The sequence below is a fragment of the Vidua chalybeata genome, chromosome 3 (assembly GCF_026979565.1).
Source record: "Vidua chalybeata isolate OUT-0048 chromosome 3, bVidCha1 merged haplotype, whole genome shotgun sequence".
Taxonomy (NCBI): Eukaryota; Metazoa; Chordata; class Aves; order Passeriformes; family Viduidae; genus Vidua; species Vidua chalybeata.
Genome location: NC_071532.1, coordinates 57276926 through 57299449, shown reverse-complemented (window position 1 = coordinate 57299449; position 22524 = coordinate 57276926). Strand labels below are relative to the sequence as shown.

The 22524-nt window shown below is 37.9% G+C and overlaps 1 protein-coding gene across 8 annotated transcripts in view; it reads right to left on the bottom strand.

The window, feature by feature from the left end:
* Positions 1 to 20655, bottom strand: part of HBS1L (HBS1 like translational GTPase) — a 59444-nt gene extending 38789 nt beyond the window's left edge. The window contains exons 1-6 of one of the 8 annotated variants that reach the window (XM_053937060.1): positions 20462 to 20637; positions 17719 to 17784; positions 15801 to 15938; positions 13488 to 13682; positions 12658 to 12816; positions 2990 to 3010 (exon numbers count right to left, since the gene is read on the bottom strand). In XM_053937060.1, coding sequence (XP_053793035.1) covers positions 2990 to 3010; positions 12658 to 12816; positions 13488 to 13682; positions 15801 to 15938; positions 17719 to 17784; positions 20462 to 20504 — 622 coding nt within the window. In that variant the 5' untranslated portion in view covers positions 20505 to 20637. Of the gene's footprint in view, positions 1 to 2989; positions 3011 to 9855; positions 12817 to 13487; positions 13683 to 15800; positions 15939 to 17718; positions 17785 to 19653; positions 19777 to 20327; positions 20423 to 20461 lie in introns of those variants that run through there. The other 7 variants (XM_053937058.1, XM_053937053.1, XM_053937057.1 and 4 more) reach the window with 7 other exon arrangements.
* Positions 20656 to 22524: the final 1869 nt, after the last annotated feature.

Genomic DNA, 22524 nt, shown 5'->3' with positions numbered 1-22524 from the left:
CCACACTGTCATCTTGTCCTGTTCATAAATAGAGTACATTTGAGGAAGGGCAGAAATGAAAAGGAAGCAATGGCTAGTAAAAATACAAAGAAAAAAAAAATACAAACCAATTTCAGCATTCTTTCTTATTTAAATATCTTACTGGTAATCCAAAGAATATTTGAATACTAGGTGTGAAACTGCTAAAGTTCTCTGAATTTAACTTGCAAAACAAACTTAAGTTACATCAATGCAGTAGGCAGATCAAAGGTACTTAATTTATCTGCAGTCCAGAACATCCACAGTATCAAAACCAACATATTAACAGAAAATATATATATATATATATAACAGAAAAAAGTTCACATGACTATTAATACAAAGATAGAGACTAATTTTAAGCTATCTGAAAAGCCATGAAGTTTTCCTGGACCATTGCTGTGCAGTTTGTACAAACGCTTAATTATAACTGATTATATACCAGAAAGACATGTTTCCCTAAGGAATATATTATGGATGCTACCAGCAACAATGAAGATTGCTAAAGATGTAGAGAACCTACCATTAATTTCATGATTTATTTGACAGTAAGCCTTTGAGTGGCTAACTGATACAAAATCCTAGAATTAAGCTCTAACTCTATTTATCAAGGAAACCACTGCAAGGAAGAGCGCAGATACTGGCCAAGCTGAAGTAAACAAGGTACAAAAAAGCTACTTGACATGCATAGCAGCACACATTTGACAAACACAAAATTTAACTTTAAAAACCCTACCTGTTCTGTGTTAAAATTTAGGAAAAAATCATAAAAACTGCACCACACTTCAGAATAAGAAATGTCTTCTCTTTTTAACTGCAGCATGTTTTACATTATCTGCATTACTTATCTACACTTGCAATACTTATATATATTATTACCCTGAAAATTTATTTATTCCACACTTTCCTATGAACTCATATGGTATCATCCAAAGTTATCTGATTTCCAGCATAATCAAAGATGAACTTGTTTAATTAAGACTAGAAAAAATTAAAACCTAATAGTACTATAATCTGAAAAAGAGAGACCCATATTTAGAAAATAACAACCTATATATAGATGTAATGTGAAACATAACACTGGAGGCTGTATTCTCCACTGCCAAAATAGTTCAGACACAAACTGATTTATAAAAAGCCTCATATCTGGGTTTAGAAGCAAAATTTAATATTGTAATGTACAGCCTATAGTTTTAGACAAGCTTTGGAAGATTTATCAGAGGTGGATCAATGCCAGAAAAATCTCATTTGCCAGCAGTGCATTTCACTCTGTCATGACTTTAGAAGAGAACTTGCATGGACTCAAGTTCATTGCTTCATGTTTTTCTCTACACTTCACATTTACAGTAGCACTTGTAAGCACACAGCATCTACAATCTTGCAATAGTTTGTTTGCATACATGTTATCATAAAAATAGCATCAAAAGCATCAAATTTAAAGCACATTTCTACCTTGAAAAGTGTCTATTTAAGATCTTTGGGTAGCACTTTTTTTTCAACTCAGCACAGCACTCGTTGTACACACAGTTACTCTATCTTGCCTAGTGGACAAGCAAAGTTAGTCATTTTCCTGTTTATGTGGGTCAGCAATAGGGAAGAGGTAAACATTAAAAATAGGAAAATGTGATTCTAAAACCACAAAAAGTTGCAGCAGGGACTCCAACAAGGAGTACCCAAAATAACTTCAACTCATATTTTGGAATTAATTAGATACAAAATTTCCATTTAGGGTGAGCTTCTATATAGGCAGTAAAAATATAGAAAAATAACTGAAGCAACAGCCAGTCAAAGCTCTTGCATGTCTTTGACAATGTGGCATTACAACTTCTGCAGATGTAAGTATTTTCCACAATAAAGTCAGCTAGTTTTCCAAGCTTCTGGCATTTTAAGCATTAATTTCTGACAGTGGACTCATGAGTTTTTATTTTAATAGCCATTTCAATCATCACAAGTATAACAGAAGGGAGGAAACTGGTACTTCACATATTTCTAAGTGTCCTCGCTGAAGACTGAAAGGCTGTGAACATAGAAGCTGAGATGATGAAAAATGGGTCATACTCACCCAAGAAGAAAACAGTTCAAGTGTAACTAGAGGCACACAAGTGGTGGCATTTCTGTTATGTCTGATATATATGTGCCATAATACACTAGACTATGCAACTAATGTGCTTTGTAACAATTCTGAATCATCCAGAAAACTGAAGAAGCATATCCAAAAAACTGTATAGAGATGAAGTTTGCAGTGTTGACACAAATTTTCTAGGGAAGGAACAGTATTTGTAGTGAAAAACTCTTAGCATAAACAGACATTGTGAAGCAATTTTGTGTTTAAAGCTTGCATTTTTACACCATCCTGGCTTATACTTTTTAACTTATTTTCTGAATTTTCCCAGGTTTCCTGTTAGCACTCAAGCTCCTTTTAACCAGTAGGTAATGTATTTTAGTCTGCTTCTTTTTCTCCCACTATTTTGGATTGTATATGCCACTTCTAATGTTTAGATGTCTCACTAGTTTCTAGAGCTGAAATGCATTAGTTTTCAACTGCAAAACACTACCATGTCAGCATTCCCAACAGCATTCCGTTGCTTTGAGTACTCTTCAGGTACAACTTGAAGTACAACCTCAACAACAATCTTTAAATTGATACATAATAGCACTGCAGCAGCAGAGATTCATTCATCCTTAAAACAGGATTTTTAAAAAAATCTGACTCCAATCATACATTCCCAACAATCCAGCAACCCCATCTGAGGATCTAGTAAATTCTTCACTTTACCTTCTAAAGACACTGAGAAAACCAAGCAATAGTTGATCTTTACCGTGACCTAAATTGATTGAGATAGGACACTGTAAGAACAAGTGGAGCTACAGCTTCCCCAGGGTCTCTGGTTCTTCTGGAATCCCAAAGTTCTAAAAAGGACATAATCATTTTTAGTTTCATCCAAGTTCTCTTAGCTTCCAAGCAAAACACCTGATTTTCGTACATGATACAGTCAACTATGGAAATGACTGACTTTGTATTGGTTTACATTTTGTCCTAACAAAAGTAAACCAAACTAGTGTTAGAGGACCATGAAGGAAAACTCAGCAAAAGCCTGGAGTGTCACTTTTTCCAGTGTAGGTGTATGAGGAGAATCTCAAAAATGTATTTCAAAGGATTTTAAAAAGCTTTTCATTGCTGGTGACACATTTTTCCCTGAAATAAGCCACTTCCTTTCTAAAACCCACACAGTACCTCCGTGTCAAGATTCAGTAACTTTGCAAAGTCTGTGTATATATTTTTCTTACCCAAAACACGGAAGTCTTAAATTCTCATTTACTTTCCATGATTTAAGATATATCATGTCAGATTTCAAAGATTTCCACTGAGAAAAGAACACATTTTCTTTGTCATAGACGGAATGCATAACATATCTGAGTATAATTAAGTACAACAGGTCCTCATCTCTATAGCAGGCATTTGAGAATTGTAATGTTACAGAAAAGTTACCACATCCAACTGAAGTTGGGAATAAAAATTTCTTCTCAGCTACCAATGTATAAATAATGGATTTTCAAATGAGCAAAATCAAAGCATCAGAGCCTGATATGATAAATGGCAGTAAAACCTGAGGAAATCTAAAGCTAATAAAAATATATTGTACATCACCATTAAACTTCAGAAAGTTTGCTCTTCTTTGGAATTCTCCCTATAAATAAAATCCGGAAGTATCAGTTTGTCTGGTTTTGCTTGGGTTGTTTTGGTCAATTGAAGGCTCCCCATTGAAGGCTTCATTTGTCCATTAACCACAACCAGAAGTGTTAAAAGTTATCTGTCAAAGCACAGTAATTTGCATTCTGACATTTTGCACTAAGAAGTAACCACTATCACAATGACCATCAGCAACATAAAAAGACAGAAAACAAATATTTGTCCATGGAAAGAGAAACACATATCATTCTGAACCAAAAACCAAAGTTTGCTGCATTCAACTGAGTAAAAAGAAAGAGGTAATTACATCAAGTCACATTGTGATTATGTTTGTGTCATTTTTTTCATTTTTAAATGCTACTGGTGTAAAGCAAAAATGAAGGAAGATATTTATACAGAAGAGGCAAAAAAAATTTCAGAAAATGAAAAGAAACATTAACAAAATGCAAGGTAAGCACCTGCCAATTTTATTTATTCTTTTCCTGAAACTGCCCACACTGCGTTACCAGTTATGTCAAAATCCTGAATGCATGCAGAATTAATAAAAAGCATAAACCAAAGATACATGTTAGTGAAGAAATACCTGTTTCTCTATTAACATCTATTAACTGCTTATCTGTAAGAAAAAGAAAGTAGTAAAGCCCAATATCTATAAACCTAGACTTAAATGTGAGACACATGCTCTATTCCTAAATTATCTGGCATGTCATGAGTAAGGCTTTTCAACTTCCTGTGCCTTACTTTCAACTTTGACTCTCTACTGTGAAGTTTGTTTCTTATTAAATATTTATAAAAATAGACCTGTTCTTGGTGCTATTCTTGAGAAACTACCATAAAACAAAATAGCCAGTGCCACCACAAAGACAGCTCAACTCTAGATTCCTTGCTGCCCCAACAACAAGCAAATCAAACAGACTCAGTTCGCAGTGCTTTTTATTTCCTGCAAGGACTGCACATTTACAGACATCTGACCTCTTTCTTGCTCAAGCATCACTAAAATCAAAAATCTTAATGTCATAAAGCGGTTAACAATTCCGTTAATGGTGCATAAAATGGAATAGAACCTTGCTCAATCACCAGTATCTGTTTGTTCTGTAACACCAACACAAGCAAAAAGAAATGTAGTTTAGCTAGAAAAAAACCATGCATAAATTAAACGAAAATACAGATGTTTTTCACTGAGGGTACCATTTTCACATAAACACTTTCTAGAAATTTGAATTTTAAGAAAGATATCTCAGAGAACCTATGAATACCAGCTACGTTTCCTGAAACAAAAATCTTTGCTTGTCTTGACTATAGTGAGAACAACTTACTACAAGACTGTGCTTCAAATTGCAATCTCTGAATACCAGAACAAAGGACACCTGAGAAATGCTACACATGTCAAGAACACATGCCACCAGTCAAAAAAGAAAAATCTGTATTAAGTTTTCATTTATGTTATGAATAAAAAGACTCATCAAAACAATATCCATCTTCATCAGGTATTACCTCCACATATGGACAAAATCACAAAATTACAGTATATTCCGAGTTGGAAGGGAGCCACAAGGACCAAATCCAGCTCCCGCCCCTGCAGAGCACCAACACTAAGAGTCACACCATGTGCCCGAGAGCATTGTCCAAACACCTCCTGAACTCTATCAGGCTGGTGCTGTGACCACTTCCCTGGGGAGCCTGTTCCAGTGCCCAGCCACCCTCTGGGTGAAGAATCTTTTTCTTATATCCAACTTAAACCTCCCTTGACACAACTTCAGGCCATTCGCTTGGGTCCTGTCACTGGTCACCCCAGAGATCAGTGTCTGCCCCTCCTGTTCCCCTCATGAGGAAGCTGGAGACTAGGATGAGGTCTTCCCTCAGTCTCCTCCATGCTGAACAGACCAAGTGACCTCAGCTGCTCCTCATACAGCTTCCCCTCCTGGCCCTTCACCATCCTCATGGCCCTCCTTTGCAAGCTCTCCAGTAGTCGAATGTTATCTTTTGGCACCCAAAACTGCCCCCAGCACTGGAGGTGACCCTCCCCAGAGCACAGCAGAGTGGGACAATCGCCTCCCTCGCCTGGCTGGCCATGCTGTGCCTGATGCCCCTCAGTTGGCCCTCCTGGCTGCCAGGGCACTGCTGACCCCTGTTCAACTTGCCACTGACCAGCACCCCCAGGACCCTTTACATGGCACTGCTTTCCAGCCTCGCATTCCCCAGTCTGTACGTATTTCCAGGGTTGCCTCACCCCAGGTGCAGAATCTGACACTTGTCCTTGTTGACCTTCACTTGTCTGGTGACTGCTCAACTCTCCAATTTATTGAGGTCTCTCTACAGGGCCTCCCTGCCCTCAAGAGAGTCACCAGCTCCTCCCAGTTTTCCATCATCTGTGAATTTGCTCATTATCACTTCCAGTCCTGCATCCAAGTCATTTACGAAGATGTTGAAGAGCACAGGGCCAAGGATGGAGCCTCACTAGAGATGTCTGATGCCACTTCACTCACAATAAACCTTTGTGCCTGATCCATGAGCCAGCTGCTCACCCACCTCTCAACATCTTTATCTAGCTGCATGCTGGACATTTTGTCCAGAAGGATCCTGTGAGAGACAGTATCTAAAGCTTTACTGAAATCCAAAAAAAATTACATCAACTGGATTCCCTTGGCCAACTAGACGAGTTACCTCGTAATAAAACAAAAATCAGACAGGATTTTCATGAAGCCATACTGGCTGTGACCACCAACTGTGTTGTATGTCAGATATTTTTCAATACCTCCCAGAAAAATATTGTCCATAACTTTATCAGACACTGAAGGGAGACTGATGGGCCTGTAGTTTCTGGGGTCTTCCCTAATGCTCATCTTGAAATGTGGGACAATGCTCACCAGCTTCCAGTCAGCTGGGACCTCAGTGATTATGAGTAAATACTTCACATGCAACTCTCCTCTAAAATCTCCATAATCTTATTATAAAAAGAGTAAAATAATTTTCACTATGTTTTCATAAGTCTTAATCTTAAGAAATGGTTCAAAGATTCTCTTCCAAATATCATTTTAATCTCTACAGACTACAACCATTTTACAGGTTCTAGTCATTTTCTGGTCTTATTATTACCAGAAACTTATAGGGCAATGGGTTATTTTCTAAAGAAATCCTACCAACACTAAACATACTAATTGAGCAATGTACTACTGACATAGCTCAGAAGTCACTGACAATTGTTTCTAATGGGCCATTTTAAAGCATGCAATGTAACAAATCCACAAACCAGATAAAGAATACTTCCACTATGACACTAGAAGCTGATGAGCAGCTTCATACAGATTGTCCATCTCAAGAACCACCTGAAATCACAAATTGCAATTAGCTTTTACTTTTTGGTAATATGGTGTACTTGAATAGACCACACAAAGGAGCAACTGGTGCATAATACAGCAATACTAAAATAGAGACCCATTCCCACTGAGTTGCATTGAGATAGCAATTTGGGAAGACTAAAGAGTGTGATTAAATAAATAAATAAATCACTATTGGCTTTTTGTTTCCTCACATTGTTCTCCAGTGCAGACAGGTAACTTGGACTAATGTCAATTCCTATAATCTAATTATGAAAGCAGTAAATTGAACATAAAAATTTAAATTTATCAGCTGCCTACATTTAACAAAATGAAACAAAAAAAGATAACCATAAAAATTAAATTCTATTAAAAAAAAAAACCCTAAAAAACAGAGAAGCATCCCGTTTCAGCACTTTAGGAAGTTTACCTTTAGTACATTAATTACAATGGGATGAAATATTTGCTTGAAATATTGATCCATAATCAAACCTAATACAAAACAATTTTAAAAATTTGAGAAGTTGAGTACTTTAGATTTGAAAAGGATGTGATTGAGTGTCTGTACAACCCTAGCTCATGTATGAACTACTGCCATTGTATAATGGCAGTGTAATTAAGTATGTATGCTTCATAAAAAGATAAGCCATATCCTATTTTCAGACAAATCTTTTGTCTAGATATTCATTTTTGCAGTACTAGTTTGCGTAAGTGCAGATTTTCAGAAATTGTTGATTACATAAAAGTGTTTTTGAATGGCACAGCAAGGAAATAGGGCAAAACACAAGACTGCAAAGATTACTTCCCTGCACCAATTAGTCTCTTAGAAATAACATGTTGAAATACTACTGTGCAACAGTTCTAGAAATTCAAGCAGTTTGCTGCATGTGAAATTTAAGATCTTGAGAACTGTCCAAATAGATTTTGCCTTATTTTCTCCAAAGCAATCTTCAGTGCAAAGAATGCCCATGCAAACCTGGACAAGAACTGGAGTCTGTTTCCACAATAGATATAAACATTACAGAACATTCAACTCTATTTCTATCAGGTAAGTTAACAAGAAATTGTAATTAACTCAGTCCTTTAATAATATGCATTTTATTTACATACATGAAGCAACATCCAGAAGTCAATTTTGTATTAAAAATAATCAGCAGCCATTTAAAAATTATGCACAAAATAGATCTGATATACTAAATGCCTTAGGAGTACACAGTAGTAGTATGTCTATGCAGTTTAATATTATCTTTTTCTGTTTATATGCAAACACAGACAAGTATTTTGCAATGTTAATATGTGAATTCCAAAACAAGTAAAACAATTAACCCATATTAGCCAAAGATAGACAGTAGCTGCAAAATTGCGGGGGGGAGAAATTATATACATAAATTAAGAAAATAAGCTCACTGTGTCAAGCATAAAACAGACAGATTTAGTTTACTAGAATTTTAACATTCATTAGGCACAAATCCTTCAGTGCAAAGGCCAAACACAGTTGTTACACAAAAATGCCACATACAATATCATGCAGTATTCTAGCACAATTAAACCTGTCCTTGATACCACATATCTCATTCTCAGTAAATAAAGGAATGATTCAGGAAATTATTAAAATACCCGTTTAATTTAAAAAGCAAATATAGTGACACAATACTTTTTGTTTAGAAAAACAAAACTATAAAATTGTCTAGGCATGAAAATAAATCTCTGCTGAAAATTAATTGGAATTCAGGTTAATCCACCACTTAGGTACCTTCTCCAGTGTTCAGCCTGCAGGCCTGTATTAATTCAAGGCTCACTTCAGAATTCAGGATTGCAAACTGAGGAAAAATCCCTCCCCTACTGTTTACACAGTGAACAGCATATACTGCTCCTTCACGACCACTAACTCCAGAGTCAAATGCCAATGAGAAAGTAATTATATATGAAAATCTAGCTGCCTAACAAGATCCAAAGTTGTTTACTAAGGTAACAGTCCCACAGTAAGATCCATGCTCTTTGGCTTCAGCCACTTGTTCAAGCTGTAATCAGCACTAAAACTACGCCAAAACTATCCTTCATGTACTGCACATTGCCCCCTTCTACTTGTTCCAATGGTATCCACAGGACCTATATTTAGCTGTATGTCCAGTTCATGTCTAAAATTATAACAAATGCTAAGGAGTTTTATGCAAATAAGGGTAGCCAGGGGAATGAGAAAACAGACCAGAACAAAAGAGAAGTTCGACAGAAAATAAGAAAATATTTAAGATGGTAAAGCAAATATATTCAATTTTAAAAGACCCACAGGTATTAGAAATCTCTACTGACATTAATGAAGTCATCTGGTGTATCTGAAACACAGGAAAGCAAAACCACCTACAAATGTAACAGGCATGACTTTGCAATGCCAAACTTTGCATTCATATTTTATGTTGAAAAATTAGAATTTCTCTACTAGAAAAATACACACAATTTTGGGAAATGTGAGCCTTAATTACAAACTCTGCTAACAGGACCCTTTGGTCAGTAGGAAAAACAGGCTTGGATTTTTAAGCAGGGGGAAGTTAAAGGTTGGATTAACTGCAGAGAAAAAGATCACTGAAAAGCATTTCATATTTTTGATACAGTAGAATTTGCTATTATGACTAATCAATAAAACAATCAGTAGTACAATCAGTATCCATCAGACTTCTATAGAAAGTCTTCTCAGGAGATCAATTATGGTCCTGCTAATGAACTTATCAAATCATAGTACATACACTGGATTGTATAATTTAATCCTTTAAAGGAACTCCAAATAGGTTAGGATAGATTAACACATCAACTAGAACATAAACACTGCAGCACTGTCATAATATAAAACTTTTATTAATCAGGGTAAGAAACATTTACTTCATTCACAAGGTCAAAGCTCACACTGCTCTTAGTCCTAAGTGACAGATGCATCAACTAGACAAGCAAAATATACAGACCATTACATTTGTACCTGAGAGAACTGGAACATGTTTTGTTTTATTTTATTTAGAAACAAAATCGTAGTGCAATCTGAAGTCAGGAATAAACCTGAAGGTTTTGTCTTTTTTTTTTAATCTAATATGCTCAAAAAATTGGATTAAAACTAGATGAAAGTCATATCTAGTGTTTCATACTAGCTGCCAAGTTTAGCATAAGTTTATGAACACACATTTTTCTAGTTGCAGCAGTATCTCTATTGAACTTATTGCTGTTCTGAATCTAAAATATTGGCAATGAACTGGAAATATATTAGAGGTCATAATGTGTACTAAAAGGAAAGTTAAAACATACATGCAGCTACTAATTTGAGTAACAGGGCACCACAGTAAGTCCAGAATGTTCTGACTTTCATCTAAAGATTCAAAGTAACAGCAGTGTGTACAAACAGCAGAAAAGAATGCATTTCCATTTCTGAAGGAAGTTTTCATCAAAAAAGACAAGAGGCAAATACAAATAGCACTTAGGCTTTGCCTTCTTTTTTTTTCCTCCATTGAGCAAAGACTCTCATGCTACAGTTGAAAGTACTGAAACTTCAGCACTTCTCTGAAAAACTTGAGAATAAACAATAGAATCCTAGGGAAACTTCTTAGGAAACACGTGCAGCATGTACAGACTTATAAAATTGCTGGTTTAAAATGCTGGATATCCCATTTTGATAGCTAACTGGAGTTGTAGGGCACAACAACAATTTAATTGCTTGCTCCCCTATAAATTTGGTCCTATCAAAAACTACACATGTACTACCACAACCAGAACTGTCAAAACCTGAGGTCCTTGAGGCTTTTAAAAACTAAAGGCATTTCTGTTGTAATAGTGTGATCAGTATAAAGACAGAATAATGACATTGACTGGAAACATCCATTACAAGACTGGCAGTTTAATAACATACCTTTATCAGAAAATCTAACCTTAAGAACATTTAATAAAACAGTTGTAATATAAACTGAGGCTCCTGCTCCCAAACTATACACCATATAGCAAAAGTAAATTACTTTACAAAATAATAAGTCACTGTTCTTCCCAATGAACTGAATCTTCAACACCTAAAGCAATATTTCAAGAAGTCTAATGGTGTTTACAGAATTATGTACATGCAGTATCTATATAGTAGAGCTCAAGACTTTCCAAAAGTTAAAAATGTTAAACTGTCAGTGAAAATTATGCAAAAATTAGGCTACTCAGTGCAACACTTTAAAAGTTCACATACAAATTTCTACCTATCAGCAAGAACTGTAATATGCCAATTTAAAAAATAATAAAAAGATCAATTCTGGAACATAAGTAGGTCCTATATTAATTTTTTAAATACAATTCAATATCAACACTGATGCCTTTTTTTTTTTTCTCATTACTGTCTTGTAAAAGCTTTTCTTTGGTTAGCTTTCACAATATCATCAGGAGATGCCGATTTGAAATCAAATGGTGTTATGGCTAGTGTAGGACTGGTTTCCTTGGGTTTTACATCTTGTACTTGTCTACTGTATAGGAAAGTTTTGTGTATCCCAACTGTGCGCCGCTTATACCCTTTTGGGGGATAACGGAGGCACAACGTTAAAGCAAAAGCTGAAGGTCTTGCACGCAGCGCCTTTATCCATGAAAGGGACAAATCCTGCCTCTTAAGACCATGCCCTTTTTTGGGTTTTCTGTTTGTTTTGGCAAAACCAGAACATTTTCCTTGTTTTTCTTTTACAATTTTCGTTTCAGGACTTAAGATATTTGACTGTCCTACCATACTTTTCTCTGTAGATACATCTGCACTTTTTACAAGGACACTTAAATCAATGTTGGTTCCTTGGGAGGGCCTCAATTCAATTACATTGTGCATGGGCAAGTCCATCCTTTGCTGAGTTTTATCTATTTCAATAGTCTCTGCTATTAAATCTGAGAGTGATAAATTCTCAACCTCCTTTACTGGACAAACTTCAGAAAGGGCTAGAGAAGATAAAGATCCTGTTAGCTCTGGCATCCCACCTGAAGTATGGGGTTGACTTCCTAGCTGTGATAATGATGAGCTTCCCAAATTCCTATCAGTGAGACTTGCTGTTGACTGGGTGTAAAGATCAGCCAAAGAGTAACAGTGGCTAGCACTGCTTTCCTGGTGCTCCTGAAGCAAGTCAGCCAATGATGTACTTCCAGATCTTAACACTGGCAAAGCAGCCATGTCTGAAGAGAGGCTTTCTTGCTTTCTACTTTTTGCAAGTGAAGAAAAATTTTCAAGAAGTTCATTCTTTTTATTTATAGTATAACTGACTTCATTATCAAGAGCCGAGTTTCCTAAAGCACTTGCCAAACATGGAGGACTATAAAAATTTGCTTTTCTATTACAATCAGAAGTCTTTGAGGAAAAAAGAGGAATGCTGTGTTCAGGACTCAGAGAATCACAAACCACATTCTGCATCAGCAAGGATTTCAAGTCCTGTGTTTCCTTGCACTCCAGTGGGTTACTTCCTATGCTAGAGTAAACATCTTGACTGCCAGAAACCAAACTTACTGCATTAGCACTTTCTGGTAGTTGCTTCTCTGCTTGTTTATTCACAGGTGCACAAAATGATCCTTTACACAAATCATCACTGAACGCAGATGACAGAACCAGTGAAGAAGATTTCAATCCTTTCCTTTCACATGAAGGTATATTGGATTTTTCAAAATTTGTAGTTAAAGAATAAAGAGCTGAATCACTTTTGGCTGTCAAGTTTCCAAACTCAGGTTTGTTGGTGTTGTCAGCAAAATTGTCTACTGCACAAGAGAAACTGTTTGTATCAACACACATTCTTGGACAACAATGTAAGTCTCCTTACCTTACAATAGCCAATAATTTTCAGATGGAAGTCCAGTCACAATGAAATATCCCATTTTTTAAAAGTTGACAGCAGCAACAAAAAAAAAAAAAAAAAAATCAAGAAACATGAAAAGGCATTTAATTACTAAGTGTCCTCCAAAGGTAAGGAATGTTCTACATGTAAATCACAGGTATCTACTGAAATACATAAAGAACTTTAAGAATCAGCAGAGAATGCCAGTAAAGACTACAAATATTTAAGCACAAATCAGAGTAAGAAAGCTACTGTATAGACACTACCCAAAAAGGGAGATACTAGGAATGTGAGATGTCAGTTTAACAAATAAATAACAGAAGCACTAATAATTTAAAGATGCTTTCCAAATTTAAGGACATGCATTAATTCAGTTAAGTCATATATTATAAATCAGAAATCTATAATGAACTGCAGATGGTTGCAGCTTGAATTTAAACTGACACTGATGTGTTACTTTGACTTCTCCTCAAGAAAAGCTCTTTCCTTGAAATGTTTTAGAACACACATATAGTAAGTCAGTCTTCTTTCATTTTCCTAGAAATGACTATTGCAATATTAAGTGTCTTCACAGTTTGTAAACCCCAAATTAAACCATAGATAGAAATGAAATTAATCACCTTGAATGTAAGCAATTAAATATAAGTATACCTTTTGTAGTCTTTGCTAAAATCACAGCATCCTTATTCTTGGTCTTCGCATTTTGCTTACTGCCTTGCGAAAGCACAAGATCCAAAGCCTTTTGTACATCAAATTTAGTATCCAGTACTGCTTGCACCATTGCTTGTTCTGGTATGGATTCTGCCAAAACTTCTCTCATTTGATCAAGGCATGAATGAAGGCGGGCTGAAAGAAACACATTACTGTTATAAGCTGCCCAAAAATATGTCTCCAATGGCCTAACCACTAGCACCACACCTCTGATTAGCAAACAGAAGGAAAAAACATTACAATAAGGGTTAAAAGCTTTAGAAATTAATTTCAATCTCATTTACTGCCCTGATAGACTTTATTCCCACACCCTGCAGAATATTTAACCTACTTCAGATATCGCAATAAAGAACATATTACTGACTGTTTATTAATCTAGAAAGTCCCAGTACTGAAATATGTTGATGTTGTAAAATAACTGTCTTCACTGCAGAGAAGACATACAAACAGTCACCTTAAAATTATCCAAAGCAATAGAGTAAGTCAACGTAGAATCCCATTGAACAGCACATTTTAAGTGTTTACAGATGCTACAATTAACACCGAAAGTAAAACAGCATTTTCAGGGTGCTCAGGCCTTAACAACTGAAAACCTGGATCAACATGCCAGGTTTCAAAATACCTGTAATTTTTACTGTTTCTAAAACTGTAATATATTCCTTGGCTGATAAAATAAATATTCTTTGGAGCATATTTCTGCAACTACTATAAGCCTTTACTAAGATACTTGCAGCACAAGAGACTGAAAATGCACCAGGTTGCCACTTACTGAAAGCCATACAAACACTAAAGAGCAGAATAATATCTTCCTAAAAATTCTAGCTTCTGCCAGTTCAGATTTTAGAAAACAGGAACTGAAGAACAGGAATATTTTTATTTGAACACTTCCTGGAAAATGCTTAAAGAAGTTTGGGAATTCAACACTACAGAATTCCTACCTCCATGAAGTTAGCACCCTTTACCCGTAATTCAAATAGCAAGTGAATGTTCCCCAGACATTTGCCCTACAAAACAAGTGCGGCAGAGCCCTACACAATGTGCTGGTTGCCATTTTACCATCTAATACTCAACAAGAACAACCTTGTGAAACTCTTCACAGCCACCCTGGCTACATCAATAATTTTGTATTAATGGCCAACACCACATACTGTATGAAACATAACAGGTCTGGTGAGACCACTGCTGTTTTCACAGTAGAAGTGGGTATTTGGAGGTTTCTTTTCTGTCGTTTTTTTAGTCCAAAATGTTACTTGCCTTCCAGCTCCAATAGCAGGTCTTAACTGATTGAGTCTGTCAAAAGCATTCTGCAAAGCCAGAAGATGGCATTGTCTAGATCACCTGTACCATTATACTAGCTCATTCTTTCAAATTGCCCTCCACAGCTTTATTTCCTGCTGTAAAAACATGTATATTATTCCCCAATGTATCATATTTAACCATATCTCTAAGCATTAGCTTAACTTCTACCAATTTACTTGACATGGAATCAAAATTCTTTCTAATTCACTGTTGAGTTTTCTGCAACTTTTTTTAAGTACCAAATTTCAACACACTTTAGTCTGATCTTTCCAACGTTTTAAAAATAACCCTGATTATTTCCAAAACATTAAAAAATATTAGCTATTAATACTTAGGAAAGAGACTTGTGAATCTTTTTCATACATCAAGCAATTAGGCAATTAGGCAGCAAGTTTAAAAAACAAAAGCAAGTATTTTTCCCCAAAGGGCCAGCTCAGAACTCAGCTTGTAACATGGAGTTCATAGCTGCAAGACCGAATGGAAACAAAAGTCTTATGAACTCAAAAGGGTAAGAAAAGATTGCATAGAATATTGGCTACTCTTTCAAGGAAATTAGAGACTTTGAAAACCTCTTAAATACTGCCAATTGCTATAATTTGGAATGCAAAACAAAAAGAAATCATTCTAATACTCAGTTTGTAATATTCAAGAGTCAAGATTTGAGCTGTCAGTACAGCTGTTCTAATGTATCCACTTCACATAAAATCTCATTATTTCTAGTAAGAAACTAAGAACACATTTCAATGTATGCAACCAAGTTACAAGCAGTACACAAAAGGTAGTTATGAACTTGAAGAATGACCACTGAAGGTAGTTCCCTGAAGGGTATTGTTTTATAACAAGATTCCAAAATGTGAGCAATCTCAGTCAAGTAAGAAACATTAATTTAAGACTATTCTAGTAAATCTTTAATTCATGTAAGAGATTATTCTGCTAGTTGCTTTCTATAATTACCTCTATCAACTTCAGTCAACTGATGAGTGGGTGTAAAACAATCAGCAGCAGCATCAGTACCTTCACAGCCATATTCTTCTTCTAATGGCTCAGCAAACGCAGCTGGTTTGTCTCGTTTGGAGTAAATAAATTGAGCTGCTGCATTCGGTAAAAAACAAAGTATTAAAAAATAAGTAAATTTTTTTTCCTCCTTCAAAAGCAAAACATAACTAAAGGTAAAATAAGTTAGGATGCTAAACTGTTGCAGTGGTTTCAAGGGGGTGGTGAGACACTACTGTGTAATAACTACTAACTGAGGACTGCACAGAGCATACAACAGCTGATGCTAGAATATAAGTAAGTTGCCATCACAGTGAAAGTACAGGCTGGGCAATATCCTTGTATCTATGGAATGCAACAATTCTGCAAAGTTCAGCATTACAAAAAAGATTATACTCCAGGTTCGAAAACCAGTATTTTCTATACAAATCTATGGCCTAATGTCTTCAGAACCTTACAAAACCATTTGTGAATTTGAATTTTCAACCACTTTCAGTTTGAATTTTAAAAAGCCAGCATGAGATTAGTATGGCTTTTATAGTATGTGACTGTTAAACTACTGATAAGAATTAAATGGACTTGAACACATCCTTTCTTTCTTGGAATTTCATTAGAAATGCAGCCCTTGAGTAAAAACACATAGTCACACAAAACTTTAAACAAGCGCGTGGTTTCACTCTGATTTAGCAACATTAAGGCATATACAGATAAAACGCCTTGCTGCACAAGAGCCCCAGTCATTATACTCTCTCAGAAATGTGCAAAGCATAATGTAAACAAACTGCCTTACGCCATGAAATATTCTCCCCAGCTCTGAAATCCATACGGAAAGCAGGTGTATAACCAGAAGTAGCAACTCCTAGCAACTGTTGCCCAAATGCATACACACCACTTCATATTCAATCGCCATAACTGAAGCAACTATTAAGACTGTTGTACAATCTACATCAGATTTTATAATTGAAGCTTCCACACAAAGAGTTCTTAGGAAAATTACTGTGCACCGTCAGGAATTAATTTTGCCATTTATCAGTCTATACTTGAGCAGAAGCATATTTTCATCACTGAAATCAACAGCATGGGAGAATACCAGAGTTTTAAAGACCTAATCTCAAGCTCCCGTGGCCAAAGGTCATACACTACATGACAGTCACAGTGGATTAGATCCAAACCAGTTACCTGCAGTAGCGCAGCTTCATATCAACACCAGCTGTACTATTTCCAGGGCCTACGCAGCTCTAGAAACACTGCCACCAAATCTGGGGAAACCTAAACTGATAATCTTGCCAGAGACTTGACTGGACAACACAACTTAATGGTTCTACAGCCAGGCTGAATTCAGCTGGGCCGAGCCACTCCAATTATGCCTTACCTGAGCACACAGCCATTGCTATTTTTAAACCTATTTTGCAACACTGCAAATGCTGGAAGGCTGATTAGCTCCACGTGATCTTGCATGAGAGGACCAGCACTGCAACCCACAATGAGACTCCCTGTCCCACATTTACTCAAGGGTGCGTAGAAGACATCAACTACCAGGTGCACAATAACAACTGTCAAGCCCAGGTAGATCCTACTAACCACAGGAAAAGATACCAAATGTTTCAAGATTATCAACACATTCCCACAGAGCAGATTTTTACATTAACAAGTACATTCCAACCATCTAGGATAATATACATGTAGGGCTCAAGATGTGGCCAGCTGTCTAAGGAGACTTTGAAAAGTCCAATGCCTAACACTACATAACTGACTGCAACAGGATTATGGCCTCTAGGCACTTTTCAAAAGTGTCACTAGCTTTCAAAATGTGTTTTATTTAGAAATAAATATGAGAACAGGTATCAATGAACAATACTTGATAATTATTTGAACTAACCTGTTGAAGGAGAAATGCAATAATCATCTTCTACTGATTGGCCATACACATCATCATCTTCAAAGTCTATGAAGCAAAAACAGCAAGATGAATCTGCACAATTTCTAAATAATATTATAACTCAAATACATTTTGCACAAGGTTTTATGAAATAATGCATTTCCTGTATTCCAGAAGTACAGTTAGGTTCTGTTTATTTACCTAGGTAAGAAATAACCTTCCAAGTTCCAATAACAGAATTTTCTTAAAATAATATAATTTAACATTTAATACTCTATTCATTAGGCTGAAAATTATCAAGAGCTACCATACTTCACACCTCCTCCTTCAGCATCTCCTTTGTCCTCACAGACTAAATCTAACTTTCTACATTCCACAAATCTTTACCCATGGCACTTCTCTTGATATTTTTACTTGACCTCTCAGCCTTCACCCCAGACAGGCAGGTCAATTACAATTTCTACTCCAACAACTCAGGATCAGCATTTCTACTCCATTCCTACACATTTCTCACCTTTCTTCTCTGTTTTATGCTCACACCCATCCACCTTTCAAATGAAGTTCAGCAAGGCAAAAACAAAAAAAAATAATTCACAATTCCCTCTGAATATGCAAAATTGTTTCAGGTAAAAAGCAAGTATCTTATACAGTTTCTTAAAGATAAAAATATTCTTTCCTCACAAAAAAAAAAAGGCACCAAGAAATAAAAAGAGTAAGTTATGCACCTTTCTCTCTAAAAATGAATCCTAGTATTATGCCAAGCTTAAAAAAATAGTGTAATTTCCACTAAGTAATAATGAAATACATGAAAAAATAACAAACTATTAGTAAAGACACTACTACACTTGGCAGTTTCACAAGTAACCTCTATTTTTTATTGTTGTAAAAGACAGACCCCAGCATGCACTGACCATAAAAAGTAGTATTTAAAAATTACATAAATTACAGAGAACAGAGTAGAAGCTACTGAAGTATTCCAGCTGTATTGGCAAGATACTTGCAGATGGAATATCACATTTGGTTATGATCACAGTATCTCAGAAAGGAGAGGGGAAAAACATAGAACATCATCAAATAAAGAGCAGACGATCTAAGGCCCAAGAAGTCTTCCCACGAAAGGAAACAAAACAAAACAAAAAAAACCCGTAAATATTTAGCTTAGAAATGGGATTCATATTTGGGCATTACAGAATTGCATGCAGCATAAAAAAGCATATTGCATTTAACAGAGAAGAAGACACAAAGTCTATTTCATTTGGGTCACAAATGATTCTGTGCGACTACGGAAGAAGTATATGGTACAAGGGTAAAGGCCTGACACGTAACCTCACAGTCACATTTCCAACAGCAAAAAGCAACTTAATAGCTACAGCAAATTACTGTGCATCTCAGCAAACTCATTACAAGAGTCTGACGAGTGTATCAACACTGAAATTAACTCTATGGATTGCACACTCAACTTCTCAAAAGCCAGACTCAGCTGAAATCAACATTTCAACCCACCTGTGATGAAAAATGGTCTCTAGAGGATGAAAAATCAAGCAGTAGAATTCCCAATCTAGTTCAGGACTGTGCCTGTATTAGGTAAATTTACACTAGCAGAAACTGTAAGGTGGGAACACAGAGCCAGCACAGCTCACATGAATTTACAACTTCCAAGAAATACCAATACCAGAGTGCAAAACCCAATTTGTACTACTATAATACATAAAAACCATGTAGTCTGTTCACTCAACAGAAGACCAGAGGTGAGCTGAAGCATTTATTGCATTTTTGTAATAATCTGACAAAGTGAAGCAACAAAATTGCTGCTCTCTCACCAAAGGGCTCTTTAAAATATCAGTATGAACTGAAGTGTGTCCATTTGTCCATTTCTCCACAGCCCAAGCCATCAGAAGTACAGATTTTCAGGGAAAAAAAAATACTCTGATTTACAGTTTGCGTAAGTTAATGAGGCCAAGGCACAAAGAAAGCTGCAGTACTGCAGGTACATGCCAAGTTCTTATGGAAGAACTCCTTCATTCCATTCAAGAAGCGTAAGTAAAATGTGACAGGTGCCTGAAAAAGAGAATATTCCCTAAATGCACAACTCCATCTTTAAGAATTACATTTTTTCCTCAAGTAACAGCTGTTAATCCCTTTCTATTAACATCAACAACAATTTGCTAGACTTTGGCCGTGAATATGAATTTTTAAGTTTTTCAAGACTAAAGATGGATGGATTCAACCATACTGAGGCTTTTTTTCAAGTCAGTGCCGCTACTAAAAAGCAGAGTAAATTTGGGCAGCTCAAGGCAATGCAGCTGTGGCTTGGACCACGTACCAAGGCCACGCTCTCCCCGTGTGGAAGCTCCTGGGAGCCCCCGGCAGCAGCAGCAGCAGGAGGAGGAGGAGGAGGAGGTTCAGGACGGTAGAGCAGCCATGTGGGCCGGCCCGGCCCGACCCTCCCCACTCGGGCGGGAAACGGGCAGGGAACGGGGCGGGGAGAGGCCTCGCCCGGAGCCGCGTCCAACCCCCGCCGAGGGGAAGTGAGGGGGCGGCTTTTCTCCTCCCACCGCCCCTGACAGCCCCCCAGGCCCTCCCCTACCGCCGTGCGAGCCCCGCCACACCTTCCTGCCCGCGGCCACCGGGACGGGAGGCCCGGCCGGTGGCAGGGGCACGGGCCGGGCGGAGCGCGCAGGGACCGGCAGCTGCGGCGGGCTCCGCAGCTCTGCCACCAGCGCCTGCTCGCTATAACCGCTACCTTCGTCGTAGTTATATCCTCGGACGTTCCTGTGCCGGGACATGACGGCGACAGCGGCGGCGACGGCCTCGCTCGCCCGCGGTGACGCTGGCGCGGCCGGCCTAGGTGGCCATGTTGAAGTGCGGCGGCGCCTGGCGGAATCCCCTCTTGCGCAGGCGCGCAAGGCGCCGCTTCCGCCCTCGCGCGCTGCTGGGCATGCGCACGGCCCGTCCCGCCTGGCTCGAGCCGGCGCGTCGCGCGGGGCCGGGGGCGGTGCCCGGAGGCGCTCGCGCCCCGCCCTCGCGCTGGGCCTGGCTGAGGCGGCCCGGGGGGCGGAGGGAGCGGGGGAAGCGCCGCGTTTGGTGTCCGTGATCTTGGAGGCCTCTTCCAACCTGAATAAACTTTGCTGTGATTCTGCAGGGTCTAGTAGCATAGAGTCTGTCTGTAGTAGCTGTCTGTTTAGTAATGTGAGTTACAGGGAAGGTCTAGATAGGAGGTGGCCGTTTTCCATCAATAATGAGTTTGATTCAAGCCAAAAATGGGAAGTTTACATGCACACATGTAAGCAAGTGGTTTAAAGTTTATTCAAAAGTAGTTGCATCATTGATGAAAAGGGGGTATTCCATATAGGCCGGAATTCACCCAAAGGTAGGCTTATTTAAACACACTTGAAGTAAGTGTTTGTGATCTGTGTACCACCACAGGAACAGGGTTTGAAAGGCTTTGAAATTAAGTACAAGGCCTTTCTCAATTCTGGATCTGGAACAGCTCCAGTTGACCTGACTTTTTGGTGACGAGTAGCCATTACAATCCAGGGACTGACGAGTGGCCAGGCTTAAATGAGCTGCTGTAGGTAAATGCAAGCTGTAATAATTAGCATTGCTGTTGGCAGTGTTAAGCAAAATATCAAAGCATTAGGCTCCATGGAGCCTTGATCTGACTATATTGGCACATTACTGTGACTTTCTAATGCCGAGTTTCAGCCTGCAGGAGCAATTGCACTGCCAAGGGTTTGGATAGCCGAGGAGTGTCCCTACAGCTGCTCCTCTTGCTGGGGCAGACAAGTAAGGACAAGCAGACAAGACCTTAAGCTCTGGTGAGAAAGAGAGTTGGGATAGAGATCCCAGTTCATGAGCTCCAGCTGTGACAGAAGCTGTTTCCATATCTGCCAGCCCAGTTGTTCCCCTGCAGATACTTGCATTCATCTGTGAGCTCGGGAGGTGCTAGGCAGATGACACCATTAATATTTCTGAAGTCAGGTGTCTTCATCTTTAAGACCTTCAATAATTTATTTACCATCTTTTCATCCAGTCTTGAGAATACCAGAAATCGAGTTCCCCTCCAGCCAGCTGCATGCTCCAGGTGTCCTCTGATACCCCAGCACACAGCTACACATCCCTACAAATACACATGCCCTGTTTCTGTACCTGCCACCTAACTATTGTCTTGTCCTTGGCCACATGCCAAAATTGTTACTATCTACCACTCCACATCCTTCCTGGTCACTGCCAGAGGCAGGGAGTATTAACTATAAGCCTAAAGTTTGTGTTCATATACAAATAGTATGCAAAGTTGCAGATTATTTCCTTATATTATTTGCATATTTCTAACTAATTTCTACAGAGAAATTAGCGGCTGAACAGGCTTAGGCTCTATATAATGACTTTCATTCAGTGCTAGGATTAAAACAGAATTGGAAACAAAGGTTTCTGCTTAATACCCATGTCCTGTTGACCTTTAGTGTCCCAAATGTTCTCTGCAGCAGAGGTTTGACAGTAGTTGAGCTAATCCTCACCTGTCCCAATCTCTTGACATGAGTCAAAGATACAAAAGTGGAGACTTGCTATCATCCATTATTACTACAGCCAGGGTAGCACACTTCTAAATTCAAAAGCTGATTCCAGCATCTGCTTTCTGAGCCTTCAGTGAAGTAACATGAACCACTGTATCGTTACAACTATATATACCAGTCTGCCTCCAATAGCTTTACTTTGGAAAAGACACACTTTCCAGCCTCTGAAATTACTTCAATCCCATTCTTCAAATGTTAAAAACTCCAGTAAATATTAATCAGGTACATTTAG